The 19,457-nt window shown below is 39.4% G+C and overlaps 1 protein-coding gene across 5 annotated transcripts; it reads left to right on the top strand.

Moving 5' to 3' along the window:
- Nucleotides 1-560: 560 nt before the first annotated feature.
- Nucleotides 561-19,373, top strand: rno (PHD finger protein rhinoceros). 5 transcript variants are annotated; one of them, XM_076523381.1, is made up of 11 exons: nt 561-779; nt 842-1,361; nt 2,448-2,497; nt 2,580-3,094; nt 3,561-3,717; nt 4,034-4,186; nt 4,271-4,558; nt 4,716-4,889; nt 5,125-5,297; nt 5,564-5,687; nt 5,890-19,373. In XM_076523381.1, exons 4-11 carry the CDS (start codon nt 2,637-2,639, stop codon nt 12,940-12,942), a joined length of 8,580 nt encoding a protein of 2,859 aa, XP_076379496.1. In that variant the 5' UTR covers nt 561-779; nt 842-1,361; nt 2,448-2,497; nt 2,580-2,636; the 3' UTR covers nt 12,943-19,373. The 5 variants fall into 5 exon arrangements, with proteins under 5 accessions (XP_076379496.1, XP_076379497.1, XP_033326212.2 ...); XM_076523382.1 differs by having other exon boundaries at nt 561-1,361; nt 5,890-12,855; nt 13,522-19,373; XM_033470321.2 differs by lacking the exon at nt 842-1,361.
- The last annotated feature ends 84 nt before the right edge of the window (nt 19,374-19,457 follow it).

The following is a 19,457-nucleotide window of genomic DNA, read 5'->3' as shown; positions in this document are numbered from 1 at the left end:
TTCATTATAAGATAAAATTACAAACAACAACAAAATATTAGTTGCTCTATGATTATATTCTATAACGATTACAAAAATTATATTTAAAATATTCAAACTAAATTTTCAAATCACATTAACTTTGAAACAATGTAAAAAACAAAAAACAAGTTAAATAACCATATCCAAATCGTGATTTGTTGAAAATGATTTGACTGCTTAAGGAAAACCCTAGTCAGTGCTAGTTATACTCTAGTAATAATTGTAATTTTTTGAGTAATCTTCTCTACTTTCTCCTTCCTATTTTTGAATTCTGATATAACAGAGAAGTATCATACGAGGCGGCTAAATACAGTAAATGATCTCCATGCTTACTATACTTTAAATACTAAATAGCTGCATATTATAAAAATAATTAGAAAGTTGATTGTTTACATTGTTCGATTACTATTTTTATTAGCTTTTTCTAAAATTCAGACATACAGGTGATTGATTGAGTTATGAGCTTACATCTAGTGAAATTGCCAGAGGTTTTGATTCTGCTCTGTTTCCAGAGCAGCTGGTAGTCCGCGCCGCGGATAAGAGCAATCGCGAGATCTCATCGTGTTCTCGCGGGGTCACGTGACTCCGCGCTCAGACAGTTATTTTTTTAGGCATGATGGCGCCAAACAGCAGTATCCACATTAATGTAAATATAATATCGATTCGGTGCACCGCGCGAGGAAGAAAGCCATCGGGTGTCCTTACGGAGGCTATTTGAGGGCATCGAGCGAGCTCAACAGGAGCCCTCGGCCCACGAAGTGAGTAAAACCGAGCTAGTCGCGGCTGCGACTCGAATTGCTAATGAGGACATCTTGGTTAGGCTGCCGTGACAGAGGCGTACTCGGACTACTGCCATCTCGGAGCTACCGATCGAAGAATAATTCGATCGTTCACGATCAAACGTACCGGCTATTATTCGTCACGTGCATCATCGCGCGCGAAATCACCCTCTCCGTCGATAGATCAATAATAAGGCATTTACTGCCTTCCGACCATCTCTATCTTTCTCTCTCTCTCTTACGTTCTGGTTCTCTCTTGCGCGCGCGTGCGTGTTCATGTTTGCGTGTGCGTGTTCATGTTTGCGTGTGCGTGTCGAACTTGTGCTCGCGTGTTCGTATCCATACCGTGCGCTTGTGTTATATTCACGTTCGTGCGTACCTGTGCATTCACGTCGCGTGTGCGTATTTACTTATACTCGTGTGCATGTGCATTCGAATTCACATACGTGTGCGTTCAGATGTGTATACCTGAGTGCCGAGATTCGTGTGCGAGTCGAGCCTGTCGCCATCTGTATTGTCAATGTTGTCGGCCAGCAGGAGCACCACCAGCCCAATGGACCCGTGAGCATTTTCGACTCTCCGCCCGATCTTCTTCTAAACGTCTGTTCTCGACCGCGAGTCTCGACTTCCACGTGTCGAGTCATCGAAAGTCTTACGGCGATCCTTCACGGTCGAGCCTCGGCGCCGCTCGAGCGTCGCCGCGGAGTAACTCCGTCGCAATGTTTACATGCCACCCGCCACGGCGACCAGTTTCTCCAAGACCCTTGTGCTTTTGCAACTGTTCGGGGCCTTCTAGCGTTACGGATAAACGATTTCGTTCAAGTTATAACTCTTCCTGCTGGACTGCCCCATTTATAACCTCTCCGCGGCGGCCATCGAGGATCAACGGCCGCAGACCCCCTGCAATACAATCGGTTCATACCATCGGCCCTTTTGTCCAATTTTTATGCTCGAACAACTTTTACGTTGTTAGAAATCTTATATGATATCTTTTATTGTGTGCCAGTTTGCAGAATTGTGTATCTGTGTTACTAAATATCTCTCAGTCAGAGTGGTACCTTTGTAGATTCACTTTGCGAAGGAATGCTTTGTGTATTGCACTTGTGATCACTGTGAAATACCAGTTGCTATGTATAGTTTAGCTTTTTCAACTCCGTAGCAGTAATTTTTATTAGATTTAAACATCTTGTTTCCAAGTGGATTACGTGAAATCAGATTGAGTAGATGCATTCCACCTTTTTTTTTCTATGCGTTCAATGCTATACATCACTGTTTTGTTTACATGCTATTTTCACTAATTAGATTTGCTATTTTACAATTGTTCCTATGAAAATGATTACTAATTTTCATTCCCTTGATACAATAAACAAATATTTAATCCTATATATTGTTTTGTTGTAACTTCAACTTATTGCTTAGTTGTATTATTATATCTTACTTATATTCCATATAATACTTTAATTAAATAGCATAATGTGTTATAAGTATCTTTTAGTTTTTAAAATCTGACAATTATACACAGATAATCGTGTATAGTTCTAAAGCCTAGTTGTTTTTATTTCTGTGAATAAGCTTTGACTCAACTATTTTATGTTTTGTTTTCAATGAGATATATATATGTGACAACTATGCTTCCTCTTGTTACAGCTCCGAGAGGAATCCACTTTCTAGATAATAAATACATGGACAACTATGTAGTGAGTAGTTCAATCAAGGTTTTGTTCTTTTTTCTTTCTCTGTTTTGTAGTTTTCAGTGTGAAAGGAAATCAAATTTTTTAGGGTGTGCACGGCTCACCTGCACGTGCCACGTACCGCTAGCTCACTTGGTATAGTAGAATGGCACAGCGAGGCAAACGAATAAACAGAAACGACAATGATTTGGCGTCTTGCCCAGGCGCAATCAAAAGGCGCAAATGTAAGCTGGTTCCAGCGACGGGTTCGTCGTCGCTGGCAGCTACCATGGGGCCCTCAGAAGAGGAGGAGACGATGGCGTCGTCCAGTCAAGGAGGGGCATCCTGGACCCCCAGACCTCTTAGTGACATCAAAATCTCTAGTATATACAATCGCTCCTCTGCTGAGGCTCCAGCAGAATTATTTCGTAAGGATTTGATCAGTGCGATGAAATTACCTGACAGTGAACCACTAAGTCCCAATGAATATTGGGTCATTACTGATCAGTGGAAACAAGAATGGGAGAGAGGTGTTCAAGTACCTGTCAACCCAGATTCCCTTCCTGAACCTACAGTCACTATCACGCAGGCAGCACCTGTAAAGCAGCACTCTGAATTTAAGCTGTAAGTTCCTTTATTTATATAATTTATATATTTTCTATATAATTGGTTTAAAGAAATTAAGTTGGAAAGTGTAAAGTAATTACAAAAGTTTTAAGTAACATAACTTTGCATTAGACACAATTAACATGATGTAAATTATGATTTCTAGAAATATATATGTCTGAACAATAATTTCATGATTTTACTGTACTTGAAAAAGTAGGTCAGTAATGGAATTGCAATTTATACTTTCATAGTGTATAAAATTTGATGAATTTGTCCATTGTCTCTTGATTCAGTATTAAATTCTTATAAAAATGATTAAAATTACATCTTATATGTAAAACACAGTTTTAATGGAAAAAGTATTTAGAGATGAATGAATTAAAACTAAACAAACTCGCATTATAAGTAGATTAAATATATTATTTCATGTTTTTTTATAAACAAGTGTTAATGATTTTCTTTGGCAATAATGCTTTCATAGACCTAAGAAATTCGTAAGGATATCACGTGACGATTACTTCAACTCAGAAGATCATCATTTAAGCACAACACCAGCACGAGCTGAGAAAGCTTGTGCTTATGACCTTGATGACACTGATATTGCTTGGTTGGATGTATTAAATGGTGAACGTGCACAGGTACGTGCACAGTTGTTTCTATTTTGTAAATCATTTCTAGATAAGTATAAATAACACAGTTAACAAGTAATTTATTTAACTTTCTGTATTTGATTTATAATGTAAGTTTTCTATTTACATATTAACTAATTACTAATTGGTTTAAATGAATTTAAATTCGAGTAATTATCATATTTATTGAATCATCAGAGTTGCACATATTAAATTTCTCCTTAAGGATAAATTTGTAATACACAAAATGTACAAGTTATACACATAATCTAGTTAAAATATTCTAAAATATAATTTAAAAAGTACGTTGATAACGATATTTTAGGCTGGGCAATTGCCAATCACGGAGTCGCAACTGGAACGCGTGATAGAAGAACTGGAAGTTCGTTGTTGGGAAATAATACAGACTATTGTAAAAAATGAAGAAGGTCTTGGCATTGAATATGATGAAAATGTAATTTGTGATGTCTGCAGATCTGTGAGTCATTTTTAACAACACGACGAACTTTTATAAGAAAAAGAACTGTCGAATAAAATTTGCGTTTATTTCTTTTTCTATTAGCCTGATTCTGAAGAAGGGAACGAGATGGTATTTTGTGACTGCTGCAACATATGTGTGCATCAAGCTTGTTATGGGATTACTTCAATACCAGATGGTTCCTGGTTATGCAGAACTTGTTCTTTAAGTCAACGACCAGATTGTGTTCTCTGTCCTAACAAAGGTGGTGCTATGAAGTGTACTCGCAGTGGCCAAAAGTGGGCTCATGTCTCTTGTGCTTTATGGATCCCGGAAGTCAGCATTGGTTGTGTAGAAAGAATGGAACCTATCACTAAAATATCCAGTATTCCGGTACATACATATTTACATATGTATATTTAAGCTTGTGAAGAATAAATATTCCTCTTTAAATGGAGAAAGCATATTGTATTAAGAAAGCACAGTAGTCGTTATGTAGAAATTTAAATTGTTACAGTGCAATATTAATAGGCTAAACCTTTGATTACAGCAAAGTCGATGGGCCCTAATATGTGTGTTATGTCGAGAAAGGGTCGGTGCTTGTATCCAATGCAGCATAAAGACATGCAAAACGGCTTATCACGTGACGTGTGCCTTCAAATACGGCTTGCAGATGAAGGCAATCATTGAAAATGAAATGGCTGATGATGGAGTAAAATTAAGGGTACTTTAATCTTACTTTTCAACGTTGTAAAAAAACAATAAAATACATTTTAGTAATGTAAGCATGCGTTAGAAAATAGGAAAGAAATGGAGAACATTAATTACATTTCTTTTAATAATAATATTAAAACAAATTGAGATACTTCTAGACTAAACGAAGCGACTATAGAAGTTAGTTAGTAATCTAGTAAGTTTGGGAATGTTTTAGGAAGTAAATGTAAATGTTCAATTTACAGTCCTACTGCCAGAAGCATTGTAGAACGAATGCAAAAGATAAAGTTCAAGGAGCTGGAGGCAGTATTGGAAGCGGAGCGGACAAAGCAGGATCAGATTCGGAGGACGCAGAATCCAGGAGACGTAAAAGGAAAGACATGACTTCTGAGGAAAAGAATCAAGCACGCGCTGCAAAGTACGTATTACTATAACTATATTGTCTTAATTATTTGCAGTCGCAAGCCGAATATTTCGTCACAAAATACATGAGAGGAAATAATTGTGATCGTCGATATATTCACGCATAAATATATTATGATCGCAAAGATTTAGTATTTATATCTATTTACTACTTGTTCGTTAATAATTAAAATTCCTTTCGTCATTTAAAGCATGTTATCGATTACACTAAAATATTTTTCATTAACAGGATATATTGTATATATGATTTTTATATATTAGATTACAAGAAATAGAAGCAGAATTTGACAAACATGTGAGCTTGAAAGACATTGCTACGCAGCAGTTGGATGTGGATCCCGAAGGCATTATCTACATTTATAATTATTGGAAACTTAAAAGAAGAGTAAGTAACATTTGAATCCTTGATGAATTTATTGGAAAAGTCATTTTTAATTATTTGTTTAATCTGTTTTTTCAAAAAAATACATTTCGAAACTTAATTATTTTAAAGTTTATGTCGTATAATAATGTGAAACAGCTTAGCTAGTTGCACTATTTTCATAGTATAAAAAGCATTTTAATTAATTACTATTTTGAATCTTTAGGCTGGTCATAACAAACCCCTGTTAGCACCACGCTGTGGAGAGCTTTCCGGAAGTGGATCTCGTAATCAAGGCCAAGCAGCTGATCTCGAAAAAATGAGGACATTCGTTCAACTTCGACAGGATCTAGAGAGAGTTCGGAATCTCTGTTACATGGTGGGCAGAAGAGAAAAACTCTGTCGGTCTTTTCTCAGATTACGAGAACAAACTTTCCATAAGCAAGCAATGGTGATGTCTGGCCCGCCATTACCGGCGGCTGCGGCGGCTGCAGTAATGGAAGCTAATCACGGTCCATCAATCTACGACCGTCTTTACTCCCACCCCGATTCTGAGGACCATACTCATGACTTTGACACGATCGTTGCCAGGATTGCTGGAATAGAATCACCGACCAGCGACGAGAAAAAGACGCAACAGCAACAACAGCAACAGTCGCAACAACAGCAGGACTTCAATGGTGCCTCTAGTAAAAAGCTATACTTCAATGGCTCCGTCCGCAGAAAGAACCTTTATGGCAGTGATCTGTCGTCTGTTAGTAGCAGTGAAACGGATGCGACGAAAGTGAAAACTGAGAAGAAAAATCTTAAGTTGGAAAGTGAATCAAGCACGGAAGACGAGACGAACGTATCAACGAAACCGAAGCTATCGCGTAGAAAGACCAAGAAGAGCGGTCAACATGCGGATAAGTTGCTCAAAGAGAACAGTGAAAATGAGAAACTCGTTAATAGTAGGTCGCATACACTTCAGCACATGGAAAAGGAATTAGGAAGTGCTTCTGGCAGCGAAAGTGACGAATTGTTGCCTTTAAATGCCGGGACGACGAAACACCTTACAGCTTCAGCAATATATTCAGACACTGACTCAGACTCTCAGGAGCATACGTCTCACTCATCAGCAGTTCTAATCACTAAAGCAGCGGTTAAAGAATTCTCCGCCGCGAACTTGTCGAAGAATTCGCAGAAAAACTTCAATAAAGACTCTAGGCACACGGAAACAGCGTACCACAACACTGGAACAAAGAACAAAGAGAATCAAAATAAAGTCAGTACTAAGAAGAAAGAGTACATACCTACACCGTTGATAGTACCTCAAAGACAAGCGGCAAAGAAGGCTTCGGAAATTATGCAGCGTACGCAACAAAGTAAGAAAGAAAACCCGGTACCTGAAATTCCATCAGAAGCAGTGAAGTCTCCTGTAGAAGAGGCACCCAAGTGTTCCTCTTCCAAACCACAGAAAGAAAAGAGTCCCAGCAAGAAGCAAAAAGAAAGTAAACCCCCGAAAGAGGTTAAGAATAATGATGTCTACGATTTTGATAAAGAATTTGGTGATGGAACTGAAATATTGGCGTATGTTCCACAAAGGCAAGCTGCAAAGAAGGCTGCCGAGCACATTAAGAGTGGTTTAGGCAGTAAGCCTACACAACAGCAGATGGAACAAGAAACTCTCGATGGAAGGAAAAAGGAATCTCCAGAAAGTGGCAAACGGAAGGAAGCTAGGAAAGATGATGCTTCATCGACCAGGAAAGAGGAGTTGCCTTCACGAAAAGAAGAAATGTCTTCTTCCTCGTCATCTTCGTCATCCTCGTCTTCATCTTCTTCGTCGTCTTCATCATCTTCTTCTTCGTCATCTTCTTCTTCATCGAGGAAAGAAGAAGCTTCAAGGAAAGAAGAGCTGTCCTCAAAGAAAGAAGAATCTTCTTCGAGGAAGGAAGAAGTACTTTCCAAGGACAAACGGGCAAGAAGACCAAGGAAACCTAGTGAAAGGAAGTCAGCGCTCTCCAGTAACAGCGACAGTAGCAGTAGCAGCAATAGTTGCAGCAGTTCGACAGAAAGTAGTAGTGATTCTGAGAGCCCTACTCATAGAAGGCTCTCCACTGATGTCAAGGACGCTTCTTCTTCTACCACTTCCTCCGAAAGCGACGCTGGAAACAGGACAAAGAACAGGCTCACAACCACTCCAAGCACGACAAACAGAAAACAACAAACTGTTAAAGCATCACCGGAACGAGAAACCGAAAGGAAACCAGTCTCGGGGCGGAAACTCAAGAAGCTGCCCGAGAAGAAGCTTAAAACTTCCGACGGGCGGCGGGGACCAGAGTTTCAGCCGCCTACTGAGAGAGAGGAACCTCGTAGAACCTCTAAGGAGCAACAACAACAACAAGAACAACCACCACAACAACAGGAGGCAAAGAAGCAGGATCAGAGAGACAGTAAGAAACAACAACCAACCACGGGAACGGAGGCTAATGAGGATCTGCTCGTTGGGGCTGGAGATCATGATGGGGCAAGAAGTGTTTCTGGGTCCAGACCTGCCAAGAAGTCGAGTCAGGCTGCTAAACAGCAGTCCCAGCCTCGAAAAGAAGATAACAAGGCTAAACCCGAGGGCAGAAAGCGAAAACCAATTGAACTTGTCGCGAAGGATGAAAAGAAAGAAACGACCAAAAAGCCGGAGAAACGGGTGAGTGAGAAGCAAGTCAAGGAAATTGAAAAGAAAGACGAGGAGGAGAGTAGAAAGGACGAAACGAAGACTGTGGAGCAAGAGAAGTCTAACGAAACCACCGAAAATTTCTTTAAAAACGATGACAAGAAAGCTAAGAAACTTGGAGGCAGCAAAGAGGCCGTGAATACATTGGAGGAAGAGATGAAGCAACGTAGAGCCGAGAGGGACAGTCCTAAAAAATCGCTGAGGACTGGAGGTTTAGATAAATTGTTAGAGAAACGCGAACACCTGGACAAAATATCGAAAAGTAAAAATTCGGAGGTGAAGCTCGAGAAACTTGTCGACGAAGAAAAAGAGGAGAAAGAAATCATAGAAGAGCTTCCACAGACAAAGGAAACTATCAAAAACGAAGATCGCAAAAATCACGTTACAGAAACCGAAACCATAATCGAGAAAGCGAAACCGGAAGAGTTGCCGGAGGAAGAGTCCATTAAAAAAGACATTGTAGAAGTGCCACAACCAGAAAGAATACCAACTGTTAAGAAGAAATCTGAGGGAAGCTTGGAGAACTTTATTGAACCACCGACTATGGAAGTTGTTCCTGTTGAAGAAAATCTGCAAAAAGAAACGCCAGAAGAGGATAATGTTAAGATTGTTTCAGAAAAAGTTGAGACTGTAGAGAAGGATCATCAGAAGAGACGGAAATCTGGAAATCGATCAATTTTCTCGCCACAGCATGGCAAAGATCCGAGTGTCTCAGAATTGTTTGACTTTGATCAGGATATGCTGACCGAGGAGATGGTGAATGAGGACGGATTCGGTATATCCAGAGACCCGGAGGAACGATCGGCGCCATTAAGTTTCTCCTTTAACAGTGAGCTGTGGTTCAAGGAAGACTCGAAAGAAGACAGTGCTAGGGAGACCCTTCACCTCGTAGAGAAGCTGCGCATGGAACTCTCGAAAAAATCGAATTCTAGTCAGTTTGAATTAGAAACAGTACCTGTGGACGGTGAGATAAAGAAGGAGGAACCACAGATGGAGAAGGTGTTTGAACAGCCGCCGCAACATCAGCTGCAGCAATCGCAACTGCAACAGCAGTTGAGCTTGCAACCGGAAAAGGAAACGAAGATTCTGGAACCTACTGAGCCACCGGTCTTGGAAGTGAAGAACAATGTTGAAATACCCGAGGAAGAGATAGTTGTTAACGAAGCCCGTCCCAGTAGCTGTAAAGACACATTGGACGAAAAGAGAAAAACGTGCTACTCCAGTACCAATGACAGATACACGGCCTACGAGGAGGATCGAGAAACAAATAAGGTCAGTCTGGTGGAACGATCGAAGCTTGATCGTGTTGAGACCGACGAAAGATGGGTCCCGCCGAGCACAAACAGCTTCGAACCTACCGACGTTCAACACTTGAATGCTCTCATAGAAACACAGAATCATCGATACGGCAATCACCAGTTCTCTAACGAATCTATTCAAGATAGCGAATCATTAACACGTTCACACTTAAATGCGGCTACTTTACAAGAGCAATATCTTCTTCAGCAACCACACACTATACTTCATGGTCAACGCGAAACGCACGAGAGGACAATACTAGATCAACAAATACCCGAGGAGAACCCTATGGATATGGTGAACAGGCATCTTATAGGATTACCAACATCCGAAGACGATCAGGCAACAGAGATAATGGATAGAGCGATGGAAAAGGAAGATGATGTTGTTAGACAACAAGAATACGATCAGAATTCTCCATACAACGATGTTAATGGCCGACCAGATACCAGATGGGCAGAGAGTCAAGTTCTGCCCTCTCGTAGATCCACATCTTCATCGATCACGTCTGCCTCGTCTGCCGAGGATCATTCCATTCCGCCGTACAAGAATGTTCCAGGAATACCTTTTCCACCCTGCTCAATCGAACAAACTTATTACACAGACTCGAACTACGGTACAGGTCCTGTGTCTCTATTTCCGCCTCAATCTTGTGCCGCCCCATTGCCATATCCATCTCCTGGGACTGCTCTCTTTCCACCTGCGTTTGGAGCCGCCTTTCCGGCGGCACAATCGTTATTGCCACATGTGAAGCCTCTGGAGGATTCGCTAAACCTACAAGCTTCTCCTTGCACAGCAGCGTTCACGTCTTCCTCGCACAATATGGCCCTCACAGCCGCCATGGTCTCGCCCACTAAAATAGCCACCCCACCACCATCGCCTCCGCCACCACCTCCGCAAATACCACCACCGACGGAAACCATCGACAGGGCACAGCAACAAACGCAGGTTACCGATGCGCCGTCCTTGCCTCTCAACTTCTTAAACGCTATAGCACCCGAGAGTCACGTTGCCGAGCCTATCGTCGAGACTATACCCGAAGCTTTAACCGACGCTAAGATCCAGCACCCAGGGAAGAAGTCACCCTCGAAGCCTACTAGAACTTCTGCAAGAGTTACATCGTTACAGAGCAAATCTCCAGGGAAATCACCTAGGCAAGAAACTCCGAAAGGTGTTCCTGGTGCAAGGGGAAGAGGCAGGAGTGCTAAGAGTTCCACTCAACATTCAAGTTATCGGTCACGTGGCCGAGGACGAGGCAGAGGACGAGGCCGAAGTCAAAATGCGGGACTCTCCTTGGTCTCTGGTGTGGCTGTTGGACAACACGATGACTCTATTCAAAACAAACTAGTCGGCACGGTCTACGACTTCGACTCTGACGAAGATTCCACCAGCGAAGCTAACATCGCTGATCTACGCACCATGAGAGAGAGGAAGAAGTCGACGGATGCAACAACTGCTGGAGTCGAGAGAAGAGATTCTACTGTCGTGGTTCCAGAAAGTGTTCAATCGAGACTCTCCAGTCCTGGAGGCAGTAGAAAGTACCTGGATGACAGGAGGATCTCCTGTTCTCCCGGCCACGATGATTCTGGCGTTGTGGAGAACGAGTCGAATGCCGGACAAAGCTTCGACACTGTTCTACCGCTAATCCCCGGTCCTGTCGACATGAGGACGTACAATTCTACCCTGGATGCGTCCAGTTCTTCCACGTTGCACGGTCAGAGCTACGAGAATCATTTCTTAAGCACGTTCACCAGCGTTTCTACGAGTGATCCCACACTTCCGGACATCGAGGAAGACCTGGACAAAGAGCTAAGGTCTGCGTTGATAGGCAAACAGGGCCAGGAAGACTGTTCAAAGCCAAGCTTTGACGCCAGCATCGACGCCTCATCTTCCGGTTTCGCGGATGCCAATAAGGTTTCCCTGACGGATTCGCGGAACCAGTTGAAGGTGAAGATCAAAGGTCCATTCCTCGACGCGAATTACGTTCCTGCCTCGTCGGTGCCCCCGTTGGCGCAACAGGCACCCGTAATCATCGCTCCGGCTGCTACCAGTGCTTCCGTAGCTTCCGGAACGTCGAATCTCAGGCGAATGAGGAAGAAGGAGTTGCTTAGACAGTATTGTTCCCAGGACATGAACATGGACGAGCCAGGTTGCGGGAACCTGGCGACGTCTGCACCGATTATCATACCACCTATCAATCGCACAGTGATCACGATACCCAAAGCTGTCGCGTCGATGACTAGCATACCAACTAGAGAAGACTATAAAGCGGTGGTCGACGCGAATATGGAAAAGAAGAGAAGAAAAGAACGACCGGCTGGGTTCCTGGATACGAACGAGGAGGAAGGCAATGTGGAAAGAAGACGAGGTAGTGCTACCAACGGTGCCAGTTCTAGTGGAAACAATCCGGTTGTGAACACAGATCGTCGTAGAGGAAGGCAGAGCAGCGGTGGTAGATCAACGACGACAACTACATCGACCACCACGACGAACAGCGGTCCGCCTAAGCTAAAGATCAAATTCGGTAACAGTATAATCGGTGGTCAGGAGACCGGCCAAGACGACAGAACCAGGATCAGACCGCCAAAGAAGCGGCTGAGTAGTATTCCCAGCAGCACGCCAAGTATAGAGGAATTACGTAGGGAAAGTATGAAATTCAGGCGGATGATCATGGCTGGTTTCGACAACGATGAGAAAGTTCGACAAAAGAGCAAGAAAGATAAGAACGACAAGAGAAAGAAACGTCAATCTAGTAGAAAGGAAGCTAGGGTACGAATCCTGGAAGGCGGGGCCGCTCCACCGAAGTTGATCATTAGATTAGGCAAGGGAAACGATTCACCGGATGAATTGCCGATTATGCTCACCGATGAGGAGGAGGAGGAAGAGGAGGAACGGCATCCGACTGATAGCAGGGTAGGTCCTCCTCCGCCGGAACCGGCGAAGGATGAACCAGTTTATCCAGCGGTAGTTGCGACCATCGAGGAGAAGCAGCCAACCGATCCAGATACTGGCGGGAGTGCGCCCAGGAACGTTCGTTCGGCCAAAGTCACGCCCATCAGGTTAAAATTAACACGTTGTCACGAGGGTTACGAGCTGAAGGGCCCACCGGTCCATGGCGAGGAGTCCGGTTCAACGACGGAGAAGCAGAGTTCCGAAGTGACAAACGAGGAAACGAGGAATCCACCGGTAAAAATTCAAGAGGAGGATTATTCACAAGAATTTCGAAATATTATAAGTACGATGATACTCGGCCGTCACGAAAGATTGAAATGAATTAAACATAAAATATTGATTCTAAGTATAATTTAAATAACAGATGAAAAGGTATTAAAGTATCAGCGTTCAGTCATAGATAACTTCCATTTTTCTTTTTAAAACTTATCACATTCAAGAAAATAATTTACAACTAACATTATTTTATCACATACTTTTTCTTCTTAATAATGTATCGGTTTCTTATTTATTTGATAGTTTTACATACGATAGGACACGTAGTTTTTCTTGGGACGATGCATTTTTATCATCGCATGTGGAAGTTATTTATGGTCCAACAAACAAATAGTAACACTTTGTAGTATTAGATTTAAAGGTAAAATAGACACTAATTATCTGATCACATTCTATCAAAGTGTTCAACTATGAATTTGTACGTTGCGTTCCATCGTGCTTGTGATAATATTTCGGAATTTTCAGTTTAACATACATAACATCTCCGTTAAGAATTTTCGCGATCCACTGCACCTGTTCTGGTGCCTGAAGTTTCAAATGAGATTTGAGCAATATTTTTAAATAAGAAACAAATGGAATCGTTATCAATTTTACGGTATTACGAATGGAACGTCTTTTACACAGACTTCACTTTCTCACGGCGGCCGAAAACGTTCAGTTTGGTGAGAGGAAACAAGGTGATAGGAACTTCTAAGATATACTCGTTTCGGACTCACTACAAAGGACATTCTCCGACGTTATCGAAGAACCTATGCTCCTCGAGGAATCCGGTTTTATTCTTAACAATACTCGAGAGACGAAACGGGCGTGCCATTTCGCGGCGGCGACGACGACGACGAAATGTCTGTGTTTTTCCTTTTGCGAAAGAACAGACGAAGAACCGGTCGAGGCCGTTGACGATGATCTCTCCAAAGAATCCACGAAAACTTTAATAGCTTTGTGTTGTACATAACATGTTCATTCATTTAGAAATTCAACAAAACCAATAACGGTGGTACAGTAAGAACATTGTAAAGAAACAACTATATTTTCTATATTATTAATTCTGTTCAAGCATATATATCCACACAGTATGTTTGTATATCAACATCTGTAGTAACAAAATTTACATACAGCTATATAAGTTTGAATATAATTAATAATATTGAGAATCGAATCTCGTTATTAACCTCGAAGCTCATTATATGCAAGGTAGCCCTGTAACATTGGAACTTAAAATGCTTACAATATCATCATTTTGGATAATACGAGTAATATCTCTAGGGAAATCACATTATCTCAAACAGTTAAATGGGTTGAGATAAAATAAGCTTGCTGAAAAATTGCACCTTTCATTATCGGATATCTTTTTTTAGAAATTTTTACAAAATGAAAACATGTGTATTGTAGAAAGTTACATCACAGGCAAAATATGATCTCCAAAATGCAAGCTATAAAGTGATATTATAGTTTCGAGTGAGAGAAAAATATTTATTTGTGCTATCAATGGTGGTAAAGGCATTTTAAAGATTACTGTTAGGTAGCTAATCCTCTGTAAATACAAAGTAAATGCGAAAAGTTGAACCATGTAAAGGATTCTAGAGAGCACTTCGTACACGGCCTTGTCAGCCCCTTCGCAGTAAGAACTAGTTAATTGTATATACTTGTAATCTACGATTGTATTTAGTTTAAGTCGATGAGACAGAGACGAAAGAATGATTGAATGAGCGTGTGCGTCTGAAGTGTGTAAATGCGCGCGAGAGAATTTTGTAATCAGTGCGAAGCTTACGTGATGGCTGTGTTTTACCACGCGGTCCGATCTTCCAGGCAGTCCTGGGCCGTGCAGAAACGTTCGGTAACCCCCTAATTAAACCGCTCAATATCATCCGAGTGGTTCCCTTCCCTCAACGAGAGGCCGTCTCTCGACATTTTACACTAGATGAGAGAAAGGGAAGTAATAATAGATAGTGTAAAAGAAAGCGGTAGAACAAATACGTGTATATCGGACGGAGTAATTCGAGAAAATAATGTATCAGATAATTCCACAAATACTGTCATTTCTAATATCATGTTTAGATTTAGAAATTAATAAGTGTACCTATTTTTCAATCACTGAGGTATTTAATTATTCAACTTACATTATTAAGCTCTATATATTAACCAATTTGGTTTTTTTCTGTCACAATATTGTCACTTTGATTTATATAAAGTGATTAGAAGAACGACGTTGGTTGTGGAATCATCTGATATTTTATAAATCAGGAAGCCGCCACGAGGACAATGCAGCTGCGCATCAGCCTTTTCTAGTGGAAAATGCAGAAATTCAATGAATCCGTATAGTCTAATCGCAATAGTCGTCCACGATTACGCAGTTGCCCATAGAGACATCCCATAAATATACATAATACGCGCAGCGTCAACTACGTCGATCAAAGCAAATTCGTAAGAACCGTATAACGCACGCATTCTTCATCGTTTTTACGAGTTCATTTGATATTATATATAGTATCGTAATCGTCAGAACGTCGTTCTGGTTTTTTTATATATAATATATATATTATATATATGAAAAAGTATATTTTACACCGAGTACAATGTTAATAATTTATTCTTATTTAGTGTAAATAAGTTCTATAGAGGAAGTATGTTTTTATACGATAGTATATATACATATATATATTATACATAGCATTATACATAGTTCGTTCCCTCTCCTTATGGTTTTTACGTGTTTACTTTGAAAGATTTATATATACATATAAATATATATTATATGTATATATACATATACATATAATATTATTATATATTATTTATATATATACATATAAATATAAATATATATATATATATATATATATATATATATATACAATCTCGAATCGAGTCGCGTTAAAATACATTCGATTCCCTCAGGGACGGCTGCGTAATTACGGGATTTTATTCCCATGGACATGTCGTTATTTTAATGGACTATAAGAGGATACATTGTACCTCACTTTATTGCCCGAGATACTTTCCCCAAGTTCGGTATTTTTTTTAAAAGCTTTTGTACTTGCAATGTAGTACGATTTCCCCTCCGAAGTTTTATGTAATAAGTACACAGCGGGTACAAAAAGATTTTTGCAGATTTTATAAATTGTTATACTATTAAAACTTTTTAACTTAATTTTCGACTGCATTAAGCATCGAAACGATATACTCCGTTGTACATTTCTTTGTCTTCTTTAATGTAATGTAATGTGTTAACTTAAGGTCACCCTGTTGTTTTTCATTGAACATAGTAATTTTTCATAGTTGATAATAGATATATTACATATGAAACGAGTGAATCTTGTTCGTCAAAAGGTGTTTTAAATTCTGTACAACTGTTTTCAACGAGTTTTACGAAAATCAAATCTCTGAAACTTCTTTTGTTTAATTTTAAATAAAATTCAACGTTTTCATTATAAAAAAGTAACACTCTCCGTAAACGGAAAATATATTTTTTACGCGAAGAAAATGATCTCCATTTAAAATTTTCATTCATAAAAGTATAACTTAGTATTACAATTTATGATATTCACTGTTACATGCGCAGCTACTTAATATTAACTGTACCAATTAATAATTTATTATCCTTCAATGGATTTAAATTTATTTTTAAAAAGTCGAGATCTTAATGTGCATGGACACCAGTTTTTATATGTTCACCAATGTTGTATATCATTTTTGTCAAGCAAAACGTTGAGAAGACATTTTTAATTTAGACCATGGATAGTTTATTAAAGGATATGAAAAATTAGTTATTGGTACATTTATTAATAGCTTGGTACATTAGTTATTGGCGCGTGAAGTCTTTAAAAATCTATAGATGACATGCAAAAATGAAATCATTAAAGAAAAATACGAACAGAGTGACCTACATTTGCCCTCAACATTTTTACTGAAAATCTGTAATATTTTCATCTTTTTACGGCTCTAATGAAATCATACATCATTACTACGGATGTTTTATAATTCTAACAAAGAAATCATAAAACTAAATCAAAATTAATGAACATTATTCGTATTATTTTTTTATTTAATAAATTCCTTAACAGATAACGCAAAATGGTCTTTGCAGTTAAAATTTGTAAAATGTCCTGTAAAATCTGGAATAACGATTGCAGCCTAGTAATTTCAAACAAATTTTTCTCGAAATATCCTGAAACTTGGGAAAATGTTTCAAGCGAAAAAGTTTGGTGTGACACCCTATATGTAATATGGTCGCGGCGTAATCCAGATCCGGATCGTGTTGCGTTCTCTTTGCAAACAGAAATTTTGTCCTCGTTCGTAACTCCGCCACGGTGTTAGTAACAGCGGAAGATTTCTTCCTGTCGCTGGTATTGCGTAACTTCCGCTTCCTTCTCCATTGTGAGAGCAAAGGAGAGGAAATTAATTAATTAAATAAGAGAAAATAATAATGATAAAACGTGACTTATTCGTTCAGAATCCCGGGGTACGGAATTTCTCTGCGCGGACCGGTGTACTTTCATCCCAGATCCAGTCAGCAAATCTCATTACGTCCGCTATTGCGTACTTATTGTTCTGTTCTCCTTCTTTTTTTTTTAATTAACACCACCACGGGAATTTTCGTTCCGCTGATCGAAACTGTTCGGAATCAAAATCAAACTTTTTACGAGTATGTAATGCGGAGATTCTTCACGTTAATGATAATTCCTGTGTATTTGTAGTTCTCTATCGTTTAATGTTATCTTTTAAGTATGTGTGTGTGTGTGTACAACATTACGCACACGTATGTATTATGTACAGATTCTCCCTTTAGAAATGTAACACGAAAGATTCCTTGTGCTACAATCGCACGTCGAATTCTCAAAACGTGTTCTATTCTCGTTTTCTTTTTCTTTTTTTTTTATTAAGTTGTTGTTTATTACATCTTTTAAGTTATTGAGAAACACTATCACAGATTGCAAAACTTCTAACGCGCCGCACTCGCATTCCACGATGTTGTGCGCGTGTTCATCTAGGACGTTCAAGATTGTACTTGTTTTTATATGAATTTTGATACATCAATACTTGTGCAAGAGAACGTAACGAAAACGTTTCCTTAACGTGTACGAATACCTCGTAATGTTTTTTTTTTTTTTAATATCTTGTTGTTCGTTGTTTATCGATTTTACGAGGGATCTCATTTAATGAAATCCCCGCGAATGATAATGAGGGAATTGTGATCGATGGAAACAGTGCAAAAGAATTTTTTTTGTAAATCTTTTTTCTTTCTGGTAGCTTGATATCGATCTCAAGCGGCAACCATTTTTATGAATATATAATAGAAAGAAAGATCAACGTACAGCGTATTTATGAGTTGTAATAAATTTCTGTAGAAAATGGCGGTGCAATATGCTACGAATACCTAGAATTCTCTGTCTACTCGTGTAAGTGTTTCACTGCTTAACCGACGCCGTTAAAAAATTGGAGGCGAACTTTTAAATTTTTTTAATTTTACTTTTGGCTCAAAGATTCCTTTATTTATATAAACACGTCATTTTTAAACATTGCGAACTGAATATTTTGTCCTTCATTCAAATGTAGATCGTTTCGTTTCTTTTCTGGAAGTCTTTAAGCTGTTTATGAACCAGAAATACATGTGTACCGGAAACGGTGTCCCGCTCAACGTTGTCAATCTTGTGGCTACATTTGATATTGTACATTTTTGTTATTTATATCATCGATTTCATCTAGCAATTTTGTTTATATTTAAGCCGACCGTGCTGCGCGGACTCGGTAAAATAAACAAAAAACGGTACCATTCGTCACAGTGAATTTGTAAATAAGAAGATTAAAGTTGCAAGGCTGATATCAACACGTGAATTTTAATCGTTTCAATGTCGACTGGTTCTAGGATCGAAAGGAATGTTAATACAATATATTAAAAAATAGTTAGAATCCTGAATTTTGAAGAAGAGAAATAACGTTACGTGTCCTGGAAGCCAGGAAGCGAGAGAATGAGAGTGAGAGAAAAAGAGAATTTTGTCGACGATAAACGGAGCCTTAGCGGAGCCTATTACGTTGTACAGAGAAAGAGAGAGAGGAGAAATGAGAATTGAGAGAGTGAAAGTGAGAGAAAGAGAGAGTACGCGCGCGAAGCGAAATCGTTTTATTTCAAATCATTTCTTACTTACACTAAGTATAGGAAAAAGAATCCGATAACGATAAATTTCTCATTAAAAGAACATAACCGTTGAACGCGTCCACATGTGACGACGAATGCGGACCCATACGACGAGCCGGACACATACGCGAGACATATATATATAAATATATAAATATATAAATAGTTTTATTATATTGCAAAGTGAAATAATACAATATTTAGCTACTGTATATAATGTAAAAGAAAAAGCTGGTCTTGTAAGATACGGATTAAGGTGTTTTAATGTGCACATAGCCGCGTCATTGTCAATAATCATATTATTACGATTAATAATAATTACAGTTTTTTAAAAAAAAGAAAATTGGTGTCGTAAGTCTTAAGCTATATCTTATCCTTATTCGACTGTAATCGTTATCCCTATAATGCACACAGCATAGGGTTACTA

The sequence above is a fragment of the Megalopta genalis genome, chromosome 7, assembly GCF_051020955.1.
Source record: "Megalopta genalis isolate 19385.01 chromosome 7, iyMegGena1_principal, whole genome shotgun sequence".
Lineage (NCBI taxonomy): Eukaryota > Metazoa > Arthropoda > Insecta > Hymenoptera > Halictidae > Megalopta > Megalopta genalis.
This window is presented reverse-complemented; position numbering and strand designations above follow the sequence as displayed.

Excerpts from the sequence above, each read along its gene's own strand:
- rno (XM_033470321.2), top strand. The coding sequence starts at position 2,637 with ATGGCACAGCGAGGCAAACGAATAAACAGAAACGACAATGATTTGGCG. Across the intron at positions 3,095-3,560 it reads CAGCACTCTGAATTTAAGCT|ACCTAAGAAATTCGTAAGGA; the intron begins GTAAGTTCCTTT and ends ATGCTTTCATAG. Across the intron at positions 4,187-4,270 it reads TTTGTGATGTCTGCAGATCT|CCTGATTCTGAAGAAGGGAA; the intron begins GTGAGTCATTTT and ends TTTTTCTATTAG.